The 21097-nt window shown below is 43.4% G+C and overlaps 1 protein-coding gene across 2 annotated transcripts in view; it reads left to right on the forward strand.

Moving 5' to 3' along the window:
- The first annotated feature begins 251 nt into the window (after nt 1-251).
- Runx1 (RUNX family transcription factor 1) overlaps nt 252-21097 on the forward strand; it is a 237807-nt gene continuing 216961 nt past the window's right edge. The window contains exons 1-2 of one of the 2 annotated variants that reach the window (XM_074072724.1): nt 252-459; nt 678-794. In XM_074072724.1, the coding sequence (XP_073928825.1) occupies nt 737-794 (58 nt within the window). In that variant the 5' untranslated portion in view covers nt 252-459; nt 678-736. The remainder of the gene's footprint in view (nt 460-677; nt 795-21097) is intronic. The other variant, XM_020185583.2, reaches the window with a different exon arrangement.

A 21097-nucleotide genomic window follows, 5' to 3' on the forward strand; every position in this document is an offset into this window, starting at 1 on the left:
TATTAGAAAAATAGCAATGAAAACTTTATCAAAATAATCAGTAGTTCTGAAACCCACAAATAACAAGAGGAGCCAAGCTGTACTCAATCAGCAAAGATATAAGAAGAGACTGAGTCACTTTTTTCTGCATTCCCTCTCTAGCAAGCTGTACTCCAGTTCCTTACACAGCCTAGGGGAGGGCAGGTGGAGGGAAGGAAGGACATTGCTCAGAAAGTTTAAAAAAAAAAAAATTGACATCACTTAAGTCACATGATCAGCCAGCACCAATGAAGAAGGGCTGTGGAAAAGGGGAACAGTTAAATTTGTAATTTGGGTTGTGTGAAGACTTCTTTGGACCTCATAAACAACCACAGAACCACAAGTTGGGTAGCCTGGCAGTGTCAGAAGTCTGAGCCCGGGATAGTGGTCAGCAGGCAGGACGAATCACACTGAATGCAAACCACAGAGTTTCACAGAGTGGTAAGCATCACCAACCCACAGCCAAGGCGGCGCGTTTTTGTGTGTATGTGTGTGTGTGTGTGTTTTTAATCTTTAACGATTTGAATATTTGTTTCCGCAAAGGTACTTCTCTCATAGGGAGTCCCAGAGGTGTTGAGGTGGGGAAGAAAAAGAGACACAGGGAGCCATGGTGAGAGGTGAGGTTAAAACAGTGACCTTTCTTGGTTTTTGCTCTTAAGGTAAAAGAAATCATTGAATCCCCCGCCTTTAGAAGAGGGTGCATTTTCAGAAGGAAGTGATGGCTTCAGACAGCATATTTGAGTCATTTCCTGTGTACCCACAGTGCTTCATGAGAGGTGAGTACACGCTGGTCTTTTAATATCTACTTTTGCTCAGCTCGGCACATAACGACATGGCAGCCGGTGGAACCTGGTGCAGAGAGGTCTCCCTGCCTGCTGCTTCTCTGTCTGTTTGGTGGAAGAAATTCAAACCGAAGCGTATGATTACAAGGCTATTGGGTTACTTATTCGTCAGATGGCAGCTCTTCAGAAATGTTTTAATAAATGCTTAGTTAAGCTGTTGAAGTGTCGGTTGGTGCATGAGAATTGTGTCAAGTGCAAATGAGTTGCACTGGTCTTGTTTCAAGTCCTGGAGATTAGAAACTTTGCGTGAAGTTCTCTGGGTTTTATTGGGCTGTCCCTTGCCTGGAATGACTCCTTCTGAGTTATCCTGGACTCAGCGTGTTGTGTGGCCCAGACTGCAGCCTGTCCCACTTGTACTGAGCTGGCCAGAGGGGCTGTGCGGTGTGGGGTGGAGACAGCACACAGGTTCGCTTTCAATCAGCCTGAAGATTTGAGGACCAAAGTGGCAGCGTGGCTGTCTCCAAAAGGCAAAGTACAGGAGCCAGGCAGACTTGTTCGGCTTAAAATCATCAGGAGTGCTTGTGCTGTGGTTTTCCTTGTAGCCTCAATTGTTAAGAGGCAAACCAGGATCTTTCAAAAGAGAAAGTAAGCAAGTTGTCGCCTACAAGGTCTCTCTCACAAAGAGCAATGAAGACATTTCATAAGTCAAGCATTCTTGCAGCTAAAATCAATAGATTGTGTGCTTATGAATAGCTCCACTGGTGTGCAAATCCTGCCAGTATTTCTATGACCAACCTCTTAAAATGTGCAAAGCTGGATTGCGCCGTGTGTGTATGTGTGCATGCATGTGTGCATGCATGTGAGCTTTGGGTGTCAAAGTCATGGTAAAAGAGGGCTGTGCTTAAACAAACAAAAATAATGATATAAAAATGTGAAGAAGTCATTGCCATGTGTCAGGGCACGCACTTTGACCAATGTCCACAGAGTGTGGCTTGATGGTTTGGCAGAGCTGGGATGGAGCGGGATGGGAAGGAGGAATAATTAATTTTCTGGCTACAAACTCTTGTGCACACCCAAGCAGTATCTGTGATTCATTATTTATTTATACAGCCAAGTGAGCAGGGGAATGCAGAGGCCTTGCCAGCCACTTTGTCACAACAAATGCTATTGTGAATGCCATAGAGCGTCTATGCTTCTGGGTCCCTGAAATTTAAAGACTTGACAAAGGTGTGTGTGTGTGTGTGTGTGTGTGTGTGGTGTGGAAGTAATGGGGGAGGACTTAGGGAGAAAGGAAAGAAAGCAAGTCATTACCTGATTCCAAGCTTCAAATTAAAGGCTTTTCAAGTGCTCCTTTCCTAGCAAGGGAGGAAATTGAGTGAAGTTGAATCATGCGGACGTGTGTGAGTCACACATCTTACAGTGGCGTGTGGCGGGCATAGCAGTGACACTGGCCCGGGTGAAAAGCCGTGAACTGCTGGCTTGTATTTCCTCCGGGCTGCTAAAAAGCAAAGGAAGCAATATTTGTGGAATAACAGAAAAGAGATCTTCCTGCCTTTCTTCTACTCTAAATACCCCTTATTGTTTCCTATTTTATCAACTCAGGAAGGCAGATTCAGGAAATTTTTGAACATTTCACTGGGTAATAGATTGGATTTCAGCCTGTAGTGCTGACCTTCAGAACCATTCTTACTGGCGCAATAGCAAAGACAGTTAGGGAGATGTGACCAGGAAATAGAGGGAGCACAACCCCAGCAGAGCTCCATGCTAAGGGGCCCCCCGGATGGTCACTAGCCTGTCCCAGCTTAGGAGCAAGGATCAGGTCAGCTTTCAAGGAGGCCCCCTGGACTAGCTTAGGCCAAGACTCAAAAAGATTGGTCTAGAAAGGTCTTCTCACTCTTTGCCCTCAGCCAAAGAAGTGGTGGGGGAGGGCTTTCAGATTCACAAAGTCAATAATATAATACGGAGATTAATTTCAGAGGCCAAGTGAAATGCTGGCAATTTCCTGATTAATTTCATCCAAGGGATCCATCAGCCCAAGGGTTTAAATTATCCTCCCCTGTGCTGTGGTTTTCCTTGTAGCCTCAATTGTCAAGAGGCAAACCAGGGTCTTTCAAGAGAGAAAGCAAACAAGTTGTTGCCTACCTGGTCTCTCCCTACCCCCCTCAAAAAAAAAAGCCCAAGAGGAAGCAAAACATTAGTTCTTTGGTTTCCATTTGGACATTGCTAGAAATGTTACATCCTCAGCAACAGATCTCACCCATAGTTCTTTCCCCGCTGACACAGCCTGGCTACTCACAGGGCTCCATGTGATCACTTCTACTTAAAATTTACGGCATGCATTCTTTCCCTCCCTACTGTAACTGTGAGCAGAATTTTGTGTTCTTCCTGGGATGGTACTTATCAGTGCGTGCAATTCTTACAGAAGGAAACCCGTAACTCATTTTTAGCCAGATACCCATGTGGAAAGGGAGGGGTGGGGAGGAGACAGAGATGTGGAGCCAAGCAAGCTATTGTTCCCTGCCCCGTGAGAGGCGACCCAGTGTCTGAGACACTGGCACGCAAAATTAATGTGGTCTACCACAGAGAACTCGGCTCTTTTTCTCTATCACATCATACCAGGTTCTCGCTTAGTGTGCTTAGGCGAGATGATGTGATTGAGATTCCCTGGAATCATCACATGTGGTTGGCAACATAAAATTCTTGCAGAACCTCAGCATTGGGCCCCTCACAGCATACAATGTGTGAGCAAAAAGCTCCTGCGGTAGGTGTGGAGGGAAAAGCCCGGCACATACATATTTTTGCAAAATACCTCAGGTAAGCCTTGTTCTTAGAAGTGGCTTAGTGGTCTAGGCAAAACCTGAACACTGAGATGCCTCCGAGTTCCTAGAATCACAGGTAAAAATCTCAGCGACACTGCTGGGTGCTCCTCTTCTTGGTGGCTCGTGTTACTCTACCACACATGTTTTTCAAAGGGAATTGCAGGGCGCCAGGCTGAATGTATATGGTGTGCTGTTTCGTGAGCATCAGTGTGCCACTGTTTTCAAAACTGAAATTATTAAAACATTTCCTGTAGCTCTATCAAAGACTTAAGTCACTGAAAGTCACAGATTAAACTGTCTATGGCGTCAGCCACCGTGTGAAGTTGTTCCTCTGCTTGGGCTGCCATCACAAAATACCACAGACTTGTTGAATTAAACAGCAGGTATTTACTTCCTTACATTTCAGGGGCCTGTGGATCAAGGTGTCAGAGGGCTGGTTTGTGTGAGGTCTCTCCTTGGCTTGTGGATGGCCACCTTCTCCCTGTGTGTTCACATGGCTGTCCCTCTGTATGTCTGTGTCCTAATCTCTTCTTATAAGAACACCAGTTGTATTGAATCGGGGCCCACACTAACACCTCCTTCTATCTAATGCCTCTCTTTAATGACCCTTTCTCCAAACACAGTTACATTCTGAGGAACTGGGGCTAGGACTTTGATGTGTGGATTTGGGGGTACACAATACAGCTCTTAACAGAGTGTCTAGCAGATCTGACTCCCCTGGCACATCAGGCTGCCTTACTGTTCCCCAGGATTGAGGATCAGACCTTCACTCCCTCTGTGAGATGGGGTTTCACATCAGAAACTGCCCACACATTTTGAAACTCTTTAAAAAACTGTTTAAAAATCTGTTTTAAATCTTTGAAACTGTTTTAAAAAACCTAAATTCATACTTAAACCTTTTGCTGTGTAGTTTCTCTGCACACTTAGAGACTTTTGAGAACTACAAAATGGCAAATTTTGAGATGTTTAAGTTTTAAAAGAGCAAAAAACAGTCCCCCAAAGAAGCTGCCACTCAGCTCTGCTGTCCCTATACTGCAGACTGCTACCAAGAGGCCCCACAGTGACTCCCATACTGAGCACAGGACAGGACAAGAAGCAGCCAGTGCAGAAACACCTTCAGAAATAGCAGCAGTCAGGACTTAAAAAGCAAGAAGACTTTTAGAGCCGCTGGAAGGAAAAACTACCCAAGAGCTTCCTTTGTTCTCTGGAAATAGATCTGAAAGATGTGCTCAGGGAAGATGTGGCCCTTTAAGAGACAGCAAGGTTGACCTGGTATTGGTTCAAAGGAAGGCTCATGGCTACTGCACACACACACACACACACAAACTTGCACAGTGAAGCTGGGCCTTGGATAGGTGCTGGCAGCAAGGAGACAGAAGCCACTAGAAGAACAGGCAGAAGAGGGAGGTCTGAACACAGAGCATGCTCAGATAACACTGGGATGGCCTTTACTTTCTTTTCTTTCACCTGGCTGTAGTCAAACAGTATATAGAGCTTGTCTCCTAGGCCTCATTTGGCTCATTTGTTAAGCAGGGTCACAGCAGGTAGCAATGTAGACTGAATTAAATAACTCCTGGCAAGAGTTCAGCCCAGCCATGACCTTCAAGTCATTGTCTCACATGATCAGTTATCAAGGAAGCAGTCAGGGGGTCAGCCTCTGTTTGGTCTAGGAAAAGAGAAGTCTCCAGGCCATGGGGCACAGCAGGGAGGCTCTCCTGAGAGAGTAGCAGAGGAGATGGGGAAGGGGAAAGTGGAGCGGCAGGAACCAAGACCAGGGGGAAGGATGGTCTAGACAGAGAGTCCAGGCCTGGCAAAGTTAGAGCTGCACGACCCTGGATGGGGTACAGTAAGCTGTAAGGTAACCATTCCTGCTGATGGATTCCCCAACATCAGCTGACTGTTCTTCATCTTGCCAGTGCCCACCAAGAAAGAACAAAAAGAACAAGAGGCCTGTATGCAGTTTTACTTCCCAAGTTTAGCTTTTAAATATGGGGGTAATTCGGGCATGTTGAAGGCAAGTCTTGGGTCTGGGCACACAGAGAGAGAGAGCAGAGATGTTTCTCCTTGTTGAGGATTCTGGTCTAGCTTTATTTTCTGGAAGGCTCTTCCTAAGGAAAAAGCCATTTTGCCTATTGAACCCGTGGAGGTTCTCCTGGGCTCTGAGACTAGAAATTTCCTTGTGTCTCGGTGACACTTTTCATCCTGCCCTTTGTCAAAGCACAGAGACAAAGGCAGCTTTGGCTTCTTGTCTGGTTGAGGGCGGGAGAAAGAGGCCCACACAGGAAACTCGTGCAAATTTTCAGTTTCTCAGGTAACTTCCCAGTGACCTAAATGAGTCAATAAATGTCTTCGCCTCATTCGAGTTCTGCAAAAGGGGCTAATAAGGTTCTACACACACTAGCCACCAAATTGCCAAGTTCCTGTTCAAAATCTTTCAAGGCCTCACAGAGAGGCGCCGTAAAACACATCACCAATTGCCTCAGTTTAACAGCATGAGATAAGTTTTTAAAAATATTTTTGGTAGGAAAAGTTATCTTACCATTTCACACATAGAAGAAATTTTCCAGTAATGTCTGTTTTTTCCCAACTCCCTTTCTTTTTGTTTGTTTGCTTATTGGTGGTACTGGGGTTTAAACTCAGGGACTCCAGCTTGCTAGGCAAGTACTCTTTCACTTGAGTCATTCCTTCAGCCCTGTTTGGCTTTAGTTATTTTTTAGGTAGGGTCTCAAATTTTTGCCTAGGGGCTGGCCTTGGACTGTGACACTCCTAAACTCCACCTCCCAAGCAGGTGGCATTACAGGGGTAAAGCCACTACACCTGCCCCAAGTCCCCTTCTTTAGATAAATCTATAAAGCCATTCTGCTGGTCAGACTTTTTAATACCTGCAAAATACTTTTCCTGCAACTCTTGTTCCTTGGCCTCCCCTATCTGTCCTCCTTATCTGCCACCAATCTCTCCTTCTTTAGCCTTTTAGCTGTGTAAAAGTAGCCCCAAGCCAACTGAGGTAATGTGTCTTTTTTTTCAACTTTTTTTCCTAAGCTATGGTAACTGTGGTGCCCTTGACTGCTAGAAAAGGAGCATTTCCTTTGAGATCTTTGCAGACCACGGACCAGGTGACTCAGAGAGTGCTGTAAGAGAGCACAGGGCAGCTGCAGGATACAAAATAGGACTCAGAACCACCTGTTATTTTGAGGTGCTGGACAGGTAACTTCACACACAACTGGGACTTACACAGGCTCCACTCTTTGTTGAGGAGACCCACTCACAGACTCTCTTAGCTTTCTCTCTCCTCTCACCTTTCTCCCTCTGTTCTCCTGATAATGCAAAATGATACCAGAAGAGCTAAGATAGAGAAATGAATGTCAGATCCCAAAGCTGGCTGAAATGGTCCATTTTGTTATCACAGCAGAAAGAGAGCAGAGTTCTTGGTTGAGTTTATCAGTGAGAATTGTGCTCGGATACACCTAAAGGAAAAGCTGACCTCAGTGGCTGACACAGATGGGAGCTGGTCTGTGGAGAAGCTGTCGGGAGCCAGCAGCATGTTGCTGGTGCAGTGACAGCACAGGATGTGCTTTGGCACCTGTGTTTTGGCACCATCATGCTGAGCCACATCTAAGGTGGTCTAGCAGTAGATCTGTCCAGTCAGGAAGGAGATGGGGGGCCTCCACCCCTTCTCCTTGTGGGTCTTGTCTTTTTGCTCAGGAAGAGAACCTTCCATATTGTGTAGGCTAGAACCATATCACAAGCCTCTGGCTGGAAACAGCCTAGGATGATGGAGTTGTGACTCTCTGGGCTGAAGAGTGGAGGACAGCTAAGAAGAAGGAGATGAAAATGGAGTGGAGTGAGGTAAGGGTGGCATCAGCCAGATGTGTCACCAAAGACCATTCCCAGAAGGCCTGTGCCTTCCCAGTCTTATCTTCTGCCATTTGTTTCCTATGCCAGTGATGCTTTCGAAATACAGCTGGCCCTTCCTAGAATCCTCAAAGGCTTCATCATTCATTCAACCAACTGCAGATGAAAAATATTTGGAGACAAAAGTTGAATCTATACCAAATACACACAGATTTTTTTCTTGTCATTATTTTTTAAACAATACATTATAGCAACCATTTGCATATACCACCATTTCCATAGTGTTAGGTATTATAAGTAATCTAGAGATTAGTTAAAGTGTCAGGAGGGTATAAATACCACACCATTTTATATAAGGGACTTTGGCATCCATGGCAGAGAGGGGTGGCCCTGGATCCAATCCCTGGACCCTCCCACAGGCTATGCAGGGACGACTACATGCACAGAAACTGAGTTCTTCCTCAGTCCTTCTTAAAAATTGCAGGTAAATGTTTGGGCTAATATTTAGTCTTGATTCACTGAAAGTGAAATAGCAGGAAATGGACAGGGTGGAGTAAAGAGCTGTTCAATGGTCACATCAGTTTTCAATGTCAAAGCCCAGAATGACACTTGACTATCTCACCAAGTTTGTGAGCAAAAGAGAAACAGACAGCCCCATGTCTGTGGTCATGGTACTCACATCAGAGCCACCACACTGGGTCAAGGGTTGATTTGTTTCTTGAGGAGATGGAAATCATATTTTTCCTCTTCATCACTCTTGAATTTTCAAAATTCCATCACCCAATGCCCTGTGTTTTTTAATTAGGTAGGGTTCTTTGTTTATTTGTTTGTTTTGGTTTTTGCAGTACTGGGGTTTGAACTCAGAGCCTCATGTTTGCTAGGCAGGCACTCTACCATTTGAGCCACTTTACCAGCCCCCCCCCTTTTTTTTTTGTATGTTGGGTATTTTTGAGATAGGATCTCACTTTTTGGCTACAGTTTATTTTTTTGGGCAGTGGTGGAATTTGAACTTAGTACCTCACTCTTGCTAGGCAGGCACTCTACCACTTGAGCCACTTCACCAGCCTTAGGGTCTCACTTTTTGCCCTGGCTAGCCTCAAGCCTCCTGAGTAACTAGGATTTTTAGCATGAAAGTGCTGGTGCCAAGCTCAAATTTTGTTTTTAAAAGAATTCTTTTCCACAGATGTTCTCTCTTCTTTCTCCCTCTTTCTTTTTCCCAGTACTAGAGATAGACAGAACCCAGGGCTTAACACGCACTGTAAAAGTGCTCTACAACTGAGTTACATCCTCAGCCCTCTACCAATCTCTTGAGGGAAACTTTCATTTAATGATTCCAGGTGGGGGCAGATAAGCAACAGTAATAGAGAGGGTGAAGATAGTCAAAGTATATTCTTTACGTGTATGAAATTGTCATGATAAAACTCCTTCCTATGTACATTTTAGTGTACTTCATTAAACAAAAAAAGATCCTCCTTAAATTTCCTTACAGATGTTTTTATCTTTCACAGAAATATGAAAACCTGATAATAACCATATAATGGCCCTCTATCTAGGAGGTACAATTCTTATTCATACCTTGTATGGCCACAAGTTGCAGATTATTTTTGCTCTGTAATTACTGGCCCTGTCTACTTCCTGCGTCTGGATGCAAATCTCTCTCCCTGAGAGAGTCAATGCCTCATTTAAAGAGAAAAGAAAGAAAAGAAAGAAAGTCCTTATTCAGGTTTTTCCTTGAAGTAGGAAGTAATATAAACCTGTCATTTTGTGTGGCTGCAAGATCAGTGTGCATTTAGAAGATTGTTGACTTTGTACACAACACTACTCCCCCATTTCATGCTCCTTAGGTGTCTGTTTTTGGGTGGACTTCTTCTTAGACAGTGAGTTTCCCCCCAGACATTTTAGGGTTCCCCAATAGAAAAGGTCACCAAAAATAGAAATCTTGGTTTCCTAGTTGGGCTTACTCGGTGCTCTGCTGATCCCAAGACTAATACTTCTTTGTGCAAATGTGAAGCCATGATAAATTGGTTGTAACTCAAGACTCAACATGTCAAGTTGAGGAACCAGGTCCACTGGGAGAGAAAAACAGGCAGTTCTCACATTGTGCAAAGTTTCTGCTTTCTTTTCTTTACCAGTCATCCAACTTTTACTCCTGGTGTGTTAGATGTCTTCTGTGGACATTGACTGCTCAGAAGAACTTTTCTGGTTTTGAATGGAGGCTGAGCTGATAAGATGTAAGCAATAAATCAAATATCACCTGGGAGCAATACCACAAAGCAATCTCTGTCTTTTCTTCTCTTAGACACTTATTGGTCTTGGTGGCACTTATGTTCCTCTGAAAATGGGTATGATTTTGAGGGAAGGATTCCTTGTTAAGAAGTAAGATCTAGAAAATAATTCAGTAATCAACCTACCCAGTAAGGGTATGGAAAAAGGACAAACAGAAATTATAACATGGGACACACTGTATGCCATACCTCAGTCACATTCCATAGTGGGTGTGATTTTCAAGGGAGACAAAAATGATGTCAAAGAAGCTCTCTCATTGCTCAGTGAAGGAACACTTTCCTTTCCCTATGCAAATGTTATAACACTTATAGCCTTCGATCTTTAACTTTTTTTATTACAGCCTCAAAATATGCAAAAGAGAATGCAAGTTAACTAAGAGGCATGGGTTGGGTGCCATGTCTTCCAGAAGCAACGTAAACACCAACCACAAGGTACAGCAACTTCTTACACAGCTTCTGTTTGCACTTTGAACTACGTGCACCAGGGCTCTCTTTCCACACCATCTGCAGGCTGCATCTGTGCAGCTCCATCCACCTTACTAACAGTCACAGCTGAGCTTGACATTAACCCACTTTGAAAGTACATAATTTATAAAACCTGAAACCACATATATGTGTAAAACTATGCAAGGGTCTGAGGGAGATATGAGGGAGGGGAAAATGGTTATAGCCCTTAGAACTTTGCTCTCTTTCCTCAGCCTTCTGCATGAAGTGACAGGAATATGTAAATTAAATTATGTGCGCATTGACAAATATAAATAAAAAGCTGCTATTTTACTTTATTGAATCCACTGTTATAAAGATCAGAAGAGCTATTGTCCTCAAAGACCTAGAGGACAGGAACAACTTTAGCAACCTTTAACAAATATTAGGACTGTGAAGGGTGTGGGGTCATATAAAGACCTGTAAATGCCAGCAATGAAGATTATATTCAACTGTCAATCATCACACACCATTACTTCTTCTTTCCTTTGAAAAAAGGCTATGCCTCCCATCTGCTTTCCCTGGGTTATGGTCAAAACAAAGAAATTATTGTGTCATAAAGGCTGATGAATCTGTTTTAAAAAATGAACTATGAGACATGGTCTCGCATGATGCTTTGCGAGTTTTAGGTGTGTATGTGCATGTTTTGTGTGTAGAATTACACATGTGTGCATGTTGGTATATTCATAGTAGTTCTATATAGTTTGGGTTGGCATCTGAAACTATATAACTATATGTGCACCTATTATGTATAAGCATAACCATGTATTTTCTAAAGTTCTGGAAAGAAACATCAGAATATTTGGCTTGAGGAATTTTAGAAAACACTCTACCTTCAGGATTCAGAGAGATTCACTTGTCCAAGGTTCCCCAGTTGCTCAATGTCTGAGCAATGGTCATGGCTGCTTGAGCCCGGAAGGCCTTCCACAGGCCATGTTAGGAGCAGAGTTCTACCTGAAGCCCTTCACCTCACTGGAGCCCTTTGGACATTTTCTCTCCCCTACAAACCCAGCATGGCCTTCACTCACCACCAACCATATGCCCACTCCCTGCTTGGGCAATGTCATGGTTAACCAGCTTGGTTTTACTGTGTGACCATGGTGAAACTTGAACAAGTAGAACCACAGATGTGTATGTTCATGTAGAGGGACGAACTCTACAACACTGCCAGGCTCCAGCTCTGCACAGAGCCATTGGGAAGTGGGAAAAGGCCATTGCTGCACAAAACTTGAACTCAGACTAGCAGTACTAAACATTCTCAGAACATGTCTGATTCTAAGCTCATGACTCCTGATTTGAGAGACCAGGAATGGCTTCTCTTGGGAGAAATACAGGTCCCTCTCTCTCTCTCTGTATCTTTCACCACACATATACACACACACACACACACACACACACACACACACACACACACACACAGAGGCCAGCACTCAAAATGTGCATGTCTTAAGGAACCCATTGAGATATCTATCCAGGATGCACTGAACTGGACAAAACTTTCCGTGCAGCAGAAAGTGCTGAAATGCTGACTGTCGGCCATCTCTAGATCTTGACTGCACCACTGTGTGTCAGTAAACATTGGTGAGTACCACAATATATGCGTAATTATTTAAAAATTATATGCCTGTACTATTGAACTGATATAATTGTAACATATGTATTAAAAACACAACCCAAAACAGCAATTAAAATGAGATTTTAAAACCTGAAATATAAGTTGTGGGACTTTTTCCAGATCCTCATAGGCAACCCAATTTAAATCAGAAAATTCCCAGACACCTACAAATGTCGCACCTCTGCTCACCAGGACTCAGCCTCTCTCAGTAGACCTTTATAACTTCACCCAGAAGCATCAATCCAGAAGGGATTCAGGAGTCATGTTTTCTTGACCATTAGATCCTCTTCAGTGAGTAGTCTCTGGTGGGAGGATGGGAGAGAAATAGACCTGAGCAACAGGTGGGCTGGGGGAGGCTTTGGAGTTAGGTGGTGGGTTCCTGCTCTGTCACCATTATTAACCACTTATGTGAACTTAAGCTGTTCATGCAAGCTCAAGGAGTCCTACCTTTCTTTCTTGTAAGGTGAATGACCCCTACTTTGTACCATTGTCAAGAGGACTTGAGATAATACATATAAAGCAAGGGACACACAGAGGAAGTCACCAAACAACCCCTGCAAACTTCACTGGTTCCTGGAACCAGACACCTTTGAAGAAGAAAATAGAGTCTGCTTCTCTCACCATGTGGCAATGCATAAGTGACTTCAGTGCACCTTGGCAGATTGTTGAGCTTGTAAATATTAAAATTGATCCCATCAACAGCACATGTTTATTGAACACACACTATGAGTGAGGCAATTGCTCTATGTCAAGTATTTTCCTGCCTTACTGCATTAAACCCTTCACACAGCCTTGTAAGCAGGTGCTGTTGTTATTAATCCTACCCTACTGAGTAAAGTGTGCCATGCAGAAGACAGGGGACCTGCCTGAGATCAGGCTGCTAGGCAATGAAAGAACCAGGTCCAAATGAAAGTTCTCATGTTGCAGAGCCCACCATCCACCTGCAGAGGGGACAGGCAGGTGTTAAGAGTATGACACAGGAGGGAGCTGCGCCTTACAAAGGTAAAGGCTTGCCAAGGCCCCTGGATTGTGGGCGACACTGTAGGGTGCCTCCATTCCAGGGCACTATCCACTGTCCTGGATTGCTTTTGTGACTGGATGCATTTGGTGGCTTTTGGTCTCCACCGCTGCGATGTGGGTTCATCCACATGGCCCCTCCCCATCAGAGCTGCCCTCTTGTAGTGCACATTCAGATGGCTCTTGACAGTCCACAAGACACATGCTTCTTTCAGATCTCTAAGCTGGTGATGCCCACACTTGAGTTCGAATCCCCACCGCCCATTCTCAAGATGCAAGGGCACAAACCATTGCTAAGTCTTCTTCCCAAACAACTGGTTGTTTTTACTTGTCAGTCTTGTGATCCATTAGGTATGAGTGTAGGGTGACACAGTGAGACACTTCCCATGAGGAGCAGAAGAAGAGGCTTGCTCTCAGGTGGCACAAGGCTGATGCTGCCCTTACATCACCTTGAGAGAAAACATAGCCTTAAATTTGATGTCTCAGATGCTTTTCTAACCCCATCTTAGTCCTAGTCCCAGGACCCACATACAGACTGACCCACCCAGAAATTGAGGACCTCCTACCTGGGTTTATCCTTCAAGAGGCTGAGGAATTCCTGACCCTGTCCTGACCTTGACCTTGGCCAGGATTTGCAGCAAGGCTTGCACCCATCACTTCACATCATTATTCCTGTGGTTGAAATAAAAATTCTACCCAGAAGCAGTTAGCTGCAACAACAGAAGTGGCCCCCATCCCTCCTGTGCACAGGACCCCCATCACTAAGTACCATCTGCACAGTGAAAGAGATGCACACTCACTGGCAAGCCTTGAGAGAGAGTGCACTTTCTGTCATTCTCCAAAAACCTCTGTCATTTCAAAAGTCCCTGCTGCCAGCCCTCTGACATCATTGCAGAGCCTTTCCTCAAGTACTTGGGTTTGAGGTTTTGGGGTTTTCTTTTTTTTTTTTTTCCCTTGAACCTGTATTTGTATAAAAGGCATTTCTCATCTGATTCTTCTACCACCCATTACCACAGTGTTGTAGAAGTTCCTTCCCTTTCTCCATGGGCTCCGGGGTGGGGGGCATGCAGTAATTAATGACTCTCCACAATACCAGCTCCCAGCCAGCCTCACGAAGTCTCCGGCTCTGCACGAATGCAGGGAGCATGCCAGCCAGCCTCTAATTGTTGCTATGCAAACACTTTAATGGGAACAAATTAAAAGGTGCTCAAGCTAATTATTCTCTGCCATAAAAATAGTAATAAAATAAAATACAAACGCTCCTTTGGAGAGGTCAAAGGAGTTGCTTTTCTTCTACAGATTGTACAACTGGCAGGAAAGTAACAATTCCATGGTATAAAGCAGAGACGACTTTGCAGCCTTCATTATGCTTATTTCCTGGGTTTGGGAACACTTCAGGGCCAGGCTCACTTTTGTCTCCCTCTTCTGCCCTCCCTCTACATAGTGGCCTTCACTGCCACCTTTGGTCAAGATCTGGGTCTTTTTTGGGGGGGTCTCAGCCACCAGGTCCCACTGACAGACCACACAGCCTTCACTCTCTGATGGTGCCCCTCCACCTTGTGTGTCTATCTTGTCCCACCTCCGCTATACCAACTTAGGATCAATTACAGAAGCAGCTAGAGTGTCTCAAACAGCCTCGCACCTATTCTGCTTTTCACTCATGGGGTAGAGAGCAGAGAAGAGCAGGCAGGTGAGTCTGAGCAATCTGATGCCTGGGCCCCTGTTGGGTCCTTGACTAGAAGCCCACAGCCATGCATCAGTCACAGCCTGTCCTTCACACCTGATCATGAAGAAGTTTGACTGTTAATTCTGGTTGACATGTTAAAGTTACGTGATAATTCAATCACCTTGTGATTACGCGAACAACCAGCATTTGCTAAGTGCTTACAATGTGTCAGGCAAGTCACCTCCATTGTCTTTTTCAGTCAAAAACCTTATGAGAACTGACAGGGTAACTCAGTGGTAGAGTATGTGTTTAGTGTGCGCAAGGCCGTGGGTTCCATCCCCAGCACAAAAAAACAAAACAAAACAAAGCAAAAACAATCTTATGAGGCAGGTACCGCTTTACTTCCCACAAGATAAAAGCTAAAAGGAAAATGAAACAGAGACTGGTTACAAAAACCAGCAAGACCACACAGCCTTAGGGGCCAGGGGTCAACTGCAGCCAGAGTCTGTCTGGTTTCCCACTCCATCCTGGGCCTCTCCTGTGACATATCTGCAGCAGGTGACTGTAGATGAAGCCTATGTCTCATCTGTTCCTCCTTTCCTCATCCGAACAGTACAATGATGATAACAATCACTTCCTAGGATTGCCGGGCACCCTGAATTAGGAACACTTATAATGCTTCTTGACATAGGATAAGCCTCTATCTAGTTCACGTTTGCTGTTATACTGGGCTTTTCCTTCCACTCTGATTTGCTGTTTTCTTTTCAATTTTAAACTTAGTTTTCCCATTTTCTGCTTTACACACTACACAAACTGTATCTAAAAAAGAACCCCAGTTCTGTCACTGCAGTGACTGTGCATGGTCACCAAAGATATCCTTATAGGTGGGGCCATTTTGCTCCAGCAGCAAATGGCTGACATCTGGGATGAGGTGTAGAGAGGGGCAGGAAGTGCCTTGACTGAATCGGGGTCTCTCAGCTCTTGCTGTGGTACTTTGGCACTGTGTCCTTCTACTCCCACCTGTCAGGTAAGAGCCAATTCCCAAGCTCCCTCAATTCTCACGGTCAAAGTCAAAGGCATGGTACCTCCTGATGACCCTGGAGCAAGGTTGCCCAACCTCCCTGTGGCTGGCGTTTGGAATCAGGACATTCTTGCTTGAGAGGAACTGTTCTGTCCACTACAGAATTTTATTGAATGGCATACCTGGCTCTCACCTAACTAGACATCAATTGCAACCCCCTTTCCTCCTGAAAGTTTGACAATAGAAAATGTCTCCAGACATTGCCAGATGATAAAATTGCCAAGGGATAAAATCTGGAGTGGTGTTCTGGAGAATCGCAGTGCCAGAAAAACCATAGGAACCTTTGAGATGAGATCATCCAGGATTATCACCATAGGCCTTATCAGAGACACACAGAGCAGAAGGCCATGTAAACATAGAGACAGACTAGAGGGATGCAGCCACAAGCCAAGCCATACCTGGAGTCATCAGCAACGGGAAGAAGCAGGGAAGTATTTTCCCCTTGAGCCATCAGAGATAGCATGACCCTGTTGAACCTTGATTTTAGACTTTGGTCTCCAACACTGTGAAAGAATAAATTTCTGTTGTTTTTTTTTTTAAATATATATATATATATATATATATATATATCACACACACACACACATAAAAAACCTTAGAAACCAATTACTATTACTACTTCCCTTTTGTTAATGAACCAAGAAAACGAAATGGTGTGGTAATTTTGAACCTCTTGGATGTTTTTACATCCTACACACCTTGTTTGAGCCCCACTCCTACCCTAATTCCCTAATGCTCCTTCAAGTTGCCCATAAATACTGACAGTCAGTGAGCATGGGCTGTGGAATTATGTAGCCAGTTTCATGTCTCATGGCCAAGAGCAAAGGAAAAAAGGTGGCCATGGGTCCAGCCTCAAGATAAAAGACAACAGAGAACTGTCTGACAGGGGTTACTTTCTGAAGGAAGCCAGATGTATTACCTTGATCTTTAACAGTTTTTCTAGGGCAAAGGAGGGAAAACAAGGTACTCCTAGAGCAATACCTCCTTATTGTTTGGGTTAATGTACCCAAGGATGACAGTTCAGAAGAAAGAAGTTGTCCATAGGAAGTGATGAGAAAGCATTGTCACAATGAGGAATTTTGGCAAATAACATTTGTCATCAGCTGGGCCCTGAGCTATGCACGTTCTGCTCACTGAGCTATGCATAGTTTCAAGAGTTGGTCTTCTAGAGAGGCAAATATGGTGCATTGTCTTTTGCAATACACTTAAGATGAGTGATCTTCAACTTTAGTTACAGATGTCATGTGAAGTGGAGTGACGATTTAGTGACAGAAGAGCCCTCAACTCTTTTAAAACTGTATTTGAAGTGAATGGTTCATGATTCCAAATCTTCCAGAGCCTGATTTTGAGTAAACCATTTTCCCTTCTCTTTTCATTACGGGGATCATCATGATTTTTAAAATCATGACCTGGTAATGATAGATTTCAAGGATCTACAGGTGATAGAAGATTTAGTCCAAAATTTCAGAAATTACTAAGCACATTCAATTTCATTTTTCTATATATTGTTTTCAAACCCCCTCTAGACTTCATTTCTCCATGCTCTTTGAACAACTTGCATTTCTTTCATGATTTCCAGTGGCAGAGTCATTAAAAGCCACCCAATGAGGCTACTGTTGAGTCAAGGGACGTCATCGTGCAGGTGAATAGAGCAGAGACATGTGTCTGCATGGGATGTTCAGAGAGTAGAGAATGGACCTCCCAGGTCCCCATTACAGACAAGGACAGACACACTCCATCTGTGCTTCCTTCTGGAAGCAGCCAGACTACCAGAGTGACACTGGTGACCAAGTCTCCTAGGATGTTCATTGGGAGCTCATGGCAAGTTTTATTGAATAAAAATTCACCATGAGCTATGCTGTATTTGAAGTGCCTTACAAACAGGAGCTTGTGTGGTGTTTGACCACTACGCTGTGCATATTCGTAGTCTGTAATTCTGAATCATTCCAGTGCCTGATTTTAAATAAGCCTTTCTTCTACCTCTGCCTGAGGTTTATTCAGTTAGAATATCTACTGGAGCACTTAAAACAATATGACTCAGGCTCTTCTATTTATAAATGTATTCTACCAGAAAGTCTGAGCAATTTCAGAGATGAGTCCATATCCCATTTATCCCTTTTTTTCACAGCTTCTGGCAGGGTGTGGCACTCAGAAAATGTCAATAGTTACAAAAATTGATGATGGATGGATGGATGGATGGGAGTTCCATTAACCATGTACTTAGCTACTGAGATGTAGAAAGCACAAAGAGCATAAGCAAACGAGGTCATAGTGATCACATACACACAATGACAATGGGAAGCAACTGTCCTGATGGGAACCTCCACCCAGTCTTGGTCCCAACCTATGATCAGCTAAGAGAAGGAAGCACTGTATGGGGATATAAAAGCAGGGGAGTAGATGATATGAGGCTGGCTAACTTCTGTCCAAAGGGTGTCAGGCGAAAAGTTCTGGACAAAGCAAGAGAGAAACATCACAGTGAAGGGATTTCTTTCTGTTCCTGCGTTGACTGGTTGTGCTTTAAATTAAATATGTATGTGGAAAAATAAGTGTCTGTGACCAAGAGAGTTCATAATTACAAGACTGATAGTAAGATCTGGTCCATTTTCCACTGGGATACTTCTAGGACATTAATCAAAGTAAAACAGAAAGAATATCCTCTACTCATCCATTATCTGCTCAAAGGGACATTTTTTGGAGGAAATACAACCCTTATTTTTCCTCTTCAGGAAAAAGGAACTAGTGAGAGAATAGGAGAGACTTAGTGAATAACTTACATTCTTCATCTCAACTAACTTTGTGACGTCTTGAGAAGCTCAGTGGTGGCATGGACTGTCCCTCAGGATGTCCAGCCCACTGTGCCCAGAACCCTTTTTCTTTATCTCTCAACTTAGCAGGAAATTGCCTTTAGTGAGATGTTGGGCCTATGATGTTACATAACTATGTGAGCCCTCACCATTGTGAGGCCACCAATATCTATTTACAAATTGTAGGATCTGATGCTGCTAGTGGTCTGTGGTCACTATCCACAGCACCTCAGGACCTAAATTGCCCTCAGCTGACCTGGCACACAGTCATCCAGAAGCACTCTGCCTGCAGGCGCAGCCACAGCTGAGATTGTCAATGTTGAGCCTTGGTCTCTGTTCCATTCAAAATGTTCCCCTGTCCAAATAAATACCTTCTTTTAAAAAAATTTGATAACAAATAAAATGGTATATATTCATGGTGTACAGCTCTTTCTAGATTCAACCTTTAGCTTAGATTCCACATATGAGTAAGAACATGCAATATTTTTCTCTCTGTGCCTGGCTTATTTTGTGTAGTACAATACTCTCCTGTTTCATCCATGATACTACAAATAACAGGATTTCATTCTTCTTCTGGGCTGAATAGTGCCCCGTTGTGCATATACACCACATTTTCTTTATCCATTCATCTGTTGATGGACACCTACTCAATTCCTTTTCTTGACTATTGTAAATAATGCTGCAATGAACATGGAAGTGCAGATAACTCTTCTACATGATTATAATTCCTTTGGAGTTGTGTGTGTGTGTGTGTGTGTGTGTGTGTGTGTGTGTGTTTCCAGAAATAAGATTACTTCATTACGTAGTGATAAAGAAATGTCCATACGGTTTTTATAATGGCTCTTTTTACATTACCACCACCAAGTGGTACCCTTTCCTCCAGTCCTTGGCAAAACTTATTATCTCCTGACCTTTTGATATTAGCAATATTAGCAATCCTAATAGGTGTGTTAGAATCTTCTGTTGAGGTTTTAGTTTGCATTTCCCTGACACTTTGTGATATTGACCATTTTGAAAATATTTTTATTGTATGCCTTATTTTGAGAAATGTTTTTCAGGTGTAGAAGTTGCAAATATTTTCTCCCATAGTATGGGCTGTCTCTTCATACTGTTGATTGTTTCCTTTGCTGTAAAGACTTTTTAGTTTGATGCAATCCCATTTGCCTATTTTTGCTTTTGTTGCTATGCTTTTGGAATCATAGCCAAAGAAATCTTTGCCCAGCCTAAGGTCAAGCAGCTCTCTCCTGATGTTTTCCTCTAGCAGTTTTAAAGTTTCAGGATTTATGTTTATGTCTTTGATCCAGTTCAACTTGATTTAATCCCTTGTTGACAGTTTTTCTTACTCTTCCTTAAGTTTTGATCTACGACTTTCCTTCTAATGGGTCTTCTTGTTAGTATCTGTTTTTCATTTATTTAGATCATATTTAGTTATCTTGCCAGAGTAGTTTTTCTCATTACTTTTCTTTCTTCTCCACATTGTCTCCCCAGAATATCTTATACCTCTGATTTTTAACTGGGGGAAGGAGGCAATATGAGGAGTGAGGGGGTGAATTTGTCAATGTCTAGAGATGCTTTTAGTGGGCACAACTCAGGGGTAGGAGTAAGGGAGGCCATATTAGTAACTAGTATCATCCAAAAATGATATTAAACATATTACAGTGCACAGGACAGACTCACTACAAAGAATCTCCAGCCTAAAATGTGAATAATGATAAGGTAGAGAAATCCAACTTTCTGCTACCTCAAGAATTAGTTATAGAAATGTTTCTGTCCTTATTTCACTCTTGGTGTTGCATTTTCTGATGAGTCCCCGTATCACCACCATCACCACATCAAAACTGGAAAAGCAATTGTGCGTGTCTTGGACACAAGTTCCTGTGAAAGGGTACACAGAGAACATCAAAGATCTTGGAAATGATGTGGCTACAGTTGCTTAGGTATCTCCAAAGCCCTTCAGAGTCCAGTGTGTATTATAGGGACCTTAGCACTATAAAGGGTGTAATCACTATTGTGTGGGGCAAAGAGTTATCACCTTAAACATGTAGTCTAAAGACTGTCAAAGGGACTTTTGGTATCACTGGAAAAGGAAGCAAACAGAAGACAAGAATGCCCAGCATGCAGAGCCAAGGTTGGAGATACCCTTGGAGACAGTAGATCAAAGACTGGAGAAGGCAGGAATCCTGTGGGATCTAGAGTCAGGAGGATGGGGAGACAGTTGACCAGATGACCCACAAGGATATACCTGAAACCCAAAAGAGAGAGATTCTTACATAGGCCAAAGAGTCCCTTCAGGTAGAGATTGGAAGGCAGCAAGGTAGACCAGAAGAGCAGTGAGCATGTGGATGGGAGTATAGTGAAAGTATCTGAGGCCAGGAATGGCCAGAAACACCAGGAAGCATTTCTCCAAGAATGACGCCTGAGTTGAGGGTGAGGGTATGATGGATTACCAGCACCTACTGTGTGTTAGGCTTTCTCTAGTGTCCCATGCCTTATGCCACTTACCCACCCAATATCTTATGAACCAATCATTATCGTCATTCTTTGTCAATGCCAACATTGAGGCACAGATCTTAGATAACAGAAACAAGAATTTTGAAGTTTAGAAAGGTCAAGAAAGAAAACCAAGATTGCATGGCCAGTGATGCTATATCAGGATTAAAACTGAAGCTTTC

This window comes from Castor canadensis, chromosome 5 (genome assembly GCF_047511655.1).
Source record: "Castor canadensis chromosome 5, mCasCan1.hap1v2, whole genome shotgun sequence".
In the NCBI taxonomy this organism is placed as follows: Eukaryota; Metazoa; Chordata; class Mammalia; order Rodentia; family Castoridae; genus Castor; species Castor canadensis.